A 6874-nucleotide genomic window follows, 5' to 3' on the forward strand; every position below is an offset into this window, starting at 1 on the left:
TTTTATATATGTATACAGGCTCATAGTTGACAGGATGTCCCTCAAACGTTTTTTTTTTTTTTAAATCTGTCCTCATGATTTGATTCAGGTTATACATTTTTGTCAGACACACCACATCAGTGAGGTTTTGTCTTTTTGTGTCACGATTCATATCAAAACTTTTCAAGACCGGGTTCTGACAGCATACATAGCACAGGATTTCGGGACAGCAGAATGAATATGTAACAGAGAAGAAAGGGACAGGATGCAGAAAAGAATACAGTGTGACCATAGCCATTTTGTCCAGAGCTAGGCTGGTTGCCAGAGCTACGTGTTCAGTTACTTTTTCAGGCCGATATCCACCACCACTTTTGCAGCCCTTGTGGTTTCTCTGGACTCTGCATGACCATTTCCTATAAACCCAGCCTTCATTCTCCAGACTTCTGTTTAGAGTCACTTTCCAAAGTCACCTTCTCACTCTTCTGCTTTGACTGGTTCCATGGCAGACAGCACCCTTCTGAAAATGAACTCTTGCAGCCGGCAGGACTGCACCAGGCTACATGGTACTCAGGATAACTGCCCCTTGCCCACGCCCATTCCAAGTCATGGGGCGTTTCCTCAGGAACTGTGTGCCCTGGGACCTGCACCAGCCTCTTGTCTCTAGCTTCATATCGGAGCTGTGCCTTTTACTCAAAGCAGGACTTCCAAATGTTACATCTGTGTTTGCAATCCCTTTTCCCTGCAGGTATTCATTTGCATTTTTTCAATCAGAATCTTATTTTGCTTCTTTGTGCTGTATCTCTAACTCCCTGCCATCCCACTGTATTTTCTCTTCTCACAAATGTCGAAATTATTTTCTAATTTAGAATCATTTGAGTTTCACTCTGGTGCTGATTCCCACCTTTTCAGATGTCTCATCTGTACTTGGCACATGCAGCAGCCAGCTCCCCCATGCACAAGAAGTCTGGGACTCTGAACCCTGGCTCCCCCCACTTAATCACTCCACTATCCAGAGATAGCAATTTGACTGAGCCAAATCCCAGTGTAACAATTACTCTCTGCAAGTAAAACAAAGCATTCCCAAGAGGGCATAGTCCTAAAACTTTGCTGTCAATCTGATTCCTCCAGGCAAAGGGCATTCCAATTATGTGCAGTTCATTTTCTGTTTGTCTCCAGTCAGATTGCTTGGGTTCAAATCCCAGCGCTCAACCACCAAGCTGTGTTCTCTGTTTCCTTTTTCCTCAACTATAGATGAAGGACAATAACCTTTCTTTGCAGGCCAACTCTGAGGATTAATCGGCTAATGTATGTGAAGCACTCCCAAGAGGAGTCAGCATTTCACTAGATCATCACAGCATCATAGCATTATCTAGAGCTATTGGGAAGCCCTCATATCTATGAACTTGGAGCTCGAAAAAATGAGCTCTACTAAGCACCCATTCCCTCCTCCCATACCTAGGACTGGAAGACTGTCTCCTACCATGGTTTTGAGGGGACAAGGTAGCCAAAATGAGACCATTTGAAATGATGAATCATGCCTACACTCCCAAGTAATTATTCAAGAGCACATCTAAAATGTTACCAGATTCCAAATCACAGAACACTGAATTCCAGCTATGCTTTCCATATTTGTCAGACTTGGTCATGGATCTAATTTTGTTGCTTATGACACATGTGCACACGCACGTGCACACACACACACACAGATATACAAATGACCAATGAAAGTATGAAAATATATTCAGTTTAATTATTCATTAGGAAAATAAAAAAATTAAATCCCAGTGAAATACCACAGTACCACTACCTATCCATCAGAATGGGTTTTTAAAACAAATAATAGCCAATATTAGTGAGGCTGTAGAGCCATCAGAGCTTGTATACATTGCCGATGAGTATAAATGTGTGCCAACACTTTGGACACTGTTTGGCAATGTCTGCTAAAGCAAATCATGGGTATATCCTGTGACCAAATGCGTTCACTCCCTGGTATACACCTAATAAAAATTTGCACATGCGCTTACTGAAGACATAGATAAGAATCCCAAAGCAGCAGCATTCATAATAGCCAAAAAATGAAAAACAATGCAAATATTCATTAAGTAGAATGAATAAATAAATGATGGCTCACTAACACAGCCGCATACCATACAGTGATGAAAATGAACAGATCGCTTCACGCAACATCATCAAGAAATCCCATATATTTAAGATTGAGCAAAAGAAGCCAGACACAGAAGAGTACATACTGCACGGTCTCACGTATGTAAGATTCAAAAAGAGGCAAGGGGACTAGTGACTGAGAAGAGGTGTGAGGGGGCTTCTGAGGTGCTGAGAACTTTGTTTCTCCATCTGTGTGCTGGTCATATGATGTGCTCACTTAGTGAAAACTCACTGAACTGTGCATGCAGGATTGGCAGACTTTTCTGCTTATGTGTTTTACTTTAATAAAAATTTTACTAAACTCAAAGCAAAACAAAAACCTTGTTTTCAGATTAGGATCTGGTAAGCTAATGGTGGTCACATGAACCACCATGATAGTACGTGGTTAGTTATGCTTAAGCTAGAGGGGAAGAACTAAAGAGGAAAGGAAAGCAAGGGGGAGGGGCGGGCAAACTGGGGTAACTTGTACTTGAAAAAGGGCCAAACCCTTAAGTCAAAGCTTCCTCTCCCACCACTCTTACTTTTGTCCCACTTGCCTGTAGCCTACAAGTTTCTTACCATCTGGAGCAAGCTCTCATTCATCTTTGTATCTCCCACAACTTTCCCAGTACTCAGCTAGAGTGAGAGCTCAGTTCTTGGCCTTAGAATCCTGCTGCCAGAACTCGTACATGATAGGGGAGGTCAGGGAAAATACAGATCCAATGATATTTGTATAGGTCCCAGGGCATTTAAAATCAGAGTCCTTTCATAGAGAGAGTTGCAGGGAGGTGGTTGTATTAGAAGGTTTCAATACAAACTTATCCAAAAAGGAAAACTCTCACCGCAGCACAGTGCCAGGCCTAAAGGTCCTGGGACCCTCAGCACCACTCTTGCCAGCTGACTATCACAGGAGGCTTCAGAACAGGCAGCAAAAGCATGAAGGTGCTCTCCCTGCCTCTTCCCCCTTCCCCTGTCAAGGCAGGAATCATTTGCAATAAAAGAAACTAGTAGCTCTGAGGTCTAGTGGCCTTAGTAGGAAGCCAGACTGGTCCATTGTTTTCACGGGCTTTCCAAATCTCCCAGGACTTGCTTGTGGTCTTCAGAAGAGCTGATGGGGCTTTGCAGGAATATAGGGATTTAAGAGTTGAACTGGTAGGCTTAAGAGTGTAGCATTTAAAAAAAGCCTGCTTCTCAATGAGATGGAATGTAATGGTAATATCATCCTCTCTGTGAATGTTGTCAGAAGTGAATGGCATGCCTACGTGATTACTGAGAAGGTGATGTCTCTACTCCTACCCTCTTATGATGCCACCCACATGTTTGTGTGAAACTGACCTTCCAACCTGAATGATGAGGAGACAGCCTTCTGGGCTGTTAAAAACCTCTTACTCGCCCCTTCTGTTATGGGCTAAATTGTGTCTCCCCAAATTCATGTTGAAATTTTAACCTGAATACCTCAGAATGTGACTTTATTTGAAAATAGAATCTTTAAAGAGGTCATTAGATTAAGATGAGATCCTTAGATTAGGCCCTAATCCAATATGACTAGTGTTTTTATAAAAAGAATAAATTTAGAGATAGACAAGTACAGAAAGAAGATGATGTAAAGACACAGGGTGAAGACGGCCATCAACCAGCCAAGAAGAAAGGTCTCAGAGGAAACCAACCCTGCCAACACCTTGATCTTAGACTTCTAGCCTCCAGAATCAGGAGAAAGTAAGTTTCTATTGTTTAAGCTACCCAGTCTGTAGGACATTGTTATGGCAGCTCAGAGAAAGTTCCCTACCTTTCCAGCCTTAATTTCTCCTGGGCATTGTCCCTCCTCTTGGTCTGAGCCCATCCGGACTCCATTCTAATACGGGATGAACAAGGTTCTGCTTCTTTCTGCTTCAAGGCCTTTTCCAGTCCTGGCTGGGATTCTTGCTGTCGCCTGGCAGATCTTTGCCCTGCTCTCCCTTATCATTCTTTTGTGACTCTCAAGCACCACCTTTCTGCATCTTGCTTCTCCTGCCTCCACTTCTGCTTTCAGCTTCAACCTAGGAAAGCAGCCCGCCCAGCCACCAAGATGGTCCATCTTGCCTCCAGCCCTTGTCTAACAGGCATGTGATGCTAGACACTTGCTGGGGTCAGAGGCAGTCAGAGAAAGATTGAAGCATTTTAGAAGATAGCAAGAGACTGAGGCCCTCTCCTATCTCTCTTACTACTCCAAGACTTCCCACAGGTTGATAAATATTGCTATGGTCCAAAACAGAAGGTGCAATTTGGCTCTGTTCTTGGATGTCACTCCTGTGGGCTAGGAAAACAGATGGATGGCTGTCCAACTCAAGGAGAACGCCAGACTCATTCAGAATGATCTTTATTTGCTCTAAAACCTGGCACAGGTCATCTTTACTAATCCCCACCCTGAGAGCCAGGAACCGAAAGGACTATTTGGGGTAGTGGCCATGTGTTAGGATGTTGGACAAATAGCTCCTCCACGTGCTGGAAGCAGGTTTGCAGGTCTGCTCTTTGCACTGGAACCCTGTTGATATTTTATGTCCCAATTAGGATTATTCGGAGGGCATTGTTTATAGAAAAGGAAAACTCTCATTTCTTCCTACTAAGGATCTACAAGATCATCCCCTGAATGAACTCTGTTGCTCCTTTTTCACAATAAAACAAAATGAAGCAAAACACCTTCTACACATCTTGTTGCCATTTCAAAGACAGTGGGTATTAGGATGCCAGGGCTCAGATAGGACTGCAGTCTGAATCTCAAATTTCCAGGCAGTTTAATGCAGAGAAAGACAAAAAAATTGGACTCACCTCCATGCACATCTGATCCAAGGAGGTGATGACATTACAGCTGGCAGAAAACAACACCGCCAGTAGGAAGCCGCTGACAAGGGGAGCCATCACGGGATCGATGCCACCCCAGCTTGCTGGGCTTATCAAATGCTTGGAGCTGAGAAATCTAATCAAGCAATGATGGCCTCGGTAATTTAGCAGCTAGAGGTGTTCAGAAGGGCGATCTCAGAATAAGAAATCCTCTTGGCTGCCCAGCATTTCGTGACTCTGTGCTGCAAAAAGGGGAAGTCTCTTTTCATACCACCCCTCCTTGCCAAAAATAGCTGAGGACCCAGCCCCAGAATGGCCCAGTGTATTTCCTGGCAACACAAATCAGTTGTGCAGCCCTCTTGGACTGGTCATACAGATCCTGTGTGATGTTTTCTGTTGACTTCAGGCTAACTTCAAGAGTTTGGACTTCAGTGGCTTCTGGTCCCTTTCCTCGAGAGATGTTGTGGAAGCAGAAAGCTGTCCTCTCAAAGGACATCACTTTGTTAGTTGTCCCAGGCTAGTGACTGGGAGAGGTGCTAAGGCATGCCGGAAAAGCAGGGCACTCTGTGCGGACCGATGGAGGGACTGAGCCAGTGGTGGTGCCTGCTAGAGCTGGGGACTGAAGCAAAAGGAAACAATCAAGTGTAGCTGCTCCTTGTACCTCTGTCTGCTGCTGCCTTGGACACCTCATCAGTATTCACCTCTGGTCTTCGAACAGAAGGACAAATCTGTCCATTGATGTGATGATTCAGGCCTGCTAAAACAGCTGGGGTGGAATCCCCTTTTGTTTCCTCCCAATCTGACTTGGAGAAGTAGAGGACATTACTATATGGAGAACCTCTGGCTAAGAGAGCAGACTTTGAGCCTTGGCTCTATTTCTCCTTAGAAGTAGGATTGCAATTACCCTCATTATGATGCAAGATGTGGTAATGATTAGAGAAAGTGAAAGTTCATGCATTCCTCACAGGGCTGAATTTAGCTACCTCAAAAAGTGTCTGTTCTCTAACCCTCTGGCATATAGGAGATACTTAGCATTGTTGTTTTCCCATTCCATTTCCAAGAGCCCCATTGTTAGCAATGGGGTCACAATGACTTGAGATACTGCTACTAATACTACCACTACTGTATTTCTATCACTAATACAATAATTATAGTAGCTACCATTTATCGAGCACTTAACTATGTTTCAGACAGTGGGCAGGTTGTTTTTTTTCTTGTGTATCTCCTTATCACACATTCTATTAAAGAGGTGCTATTATTTATCCCACTTTTTAGATGTAAAAACTGACATTTAGAAAAATAAAATGAATTCTCCAAGGCCACACAACTAGAGAGTGGTGGATTAGGGCTTCAGATCCCAACAGTTTCACTGTAGAGACTGTGTTATTATTCTCCATAGCTTAAGAACAAATTTTTCCTCAAGGAGCTGAAGAGTGGATGGGGTGCAGAAAGTTCTTCATTGGAGATTTCAGAGCAGATGCCAAAGAGCAGAGGGAGTCGGACAAACGACGCATGTAGTGCTGTGCTGGGGCTACTACAAACATTTAGTCTTTTATGGTCACACGTAAAATGCCATCTTCATCAACGAAAGCACATCTGAAGATGCTTTGGTGAAACATAGTCTGTGCAAACCCAGACCCACGTCAGATCTCCTTGCTTGAAAGAAGGCATGCATTATGGTAAAACGAGGAGAGTCTGGACTGGAAGGAGGTCTAGACCCATCGCTTATCAACTAGCAAACTCAGGCAAGTCATTCCACCTCTCTGAGTCTATTTCCCATCTGAATAATAGAACAGGGATTTCAATTTCTGTTCATGCTGACATCACAGTAATTACAAGGATCAAATGGGGTCATTCATGTAAAAATGCTTTTTTAAACCTTAAAGTCCTACATAAATATGAGGAATATGAGGCAAAGACTCCTCTAAGTAACCAA

General features: G+C 43.5%; 1 protein-coding gene across 1 annotated transcript in view; it reads right to left on the reverse strand.

Annotated features, from left to right (window-relative positions):
* CD180 (CD180 molecule) overlaps nt 1-5758 on the reverse strand; it is a 12905-nt gene extending 7147 nt beyond the window's left edge. Inside the window, exon 1 of the mRNA XM_006913100.3 lies at nt 4927-5758. Within this exon, the coding sequence (XP_006913162.1) occupies nt 4927-5016 (90 nt within the window). The 5' untranslated portion in view covers nt 5017-5758. The remainder of the gene's footprint in view (nt 1-4926) is intronic.
* Nucleotides 5759-6874: the final 1116 nt, after the last annotated feature.

Source organism: Pteropus alecto, unplaced genomic scaffold (assembly GCF_000325575.1).
Source record: "Pteropus alecto unplaced genomic scaffold, ASM32557v1 scaffold20, whole genome shotgun sequence".
Lineage (NCBI taxonomy): Eukaryota > Metazoa > Chordata > Mammalia > Chiroptera > Pteropodidae > Pteropus > Pteropus alecto.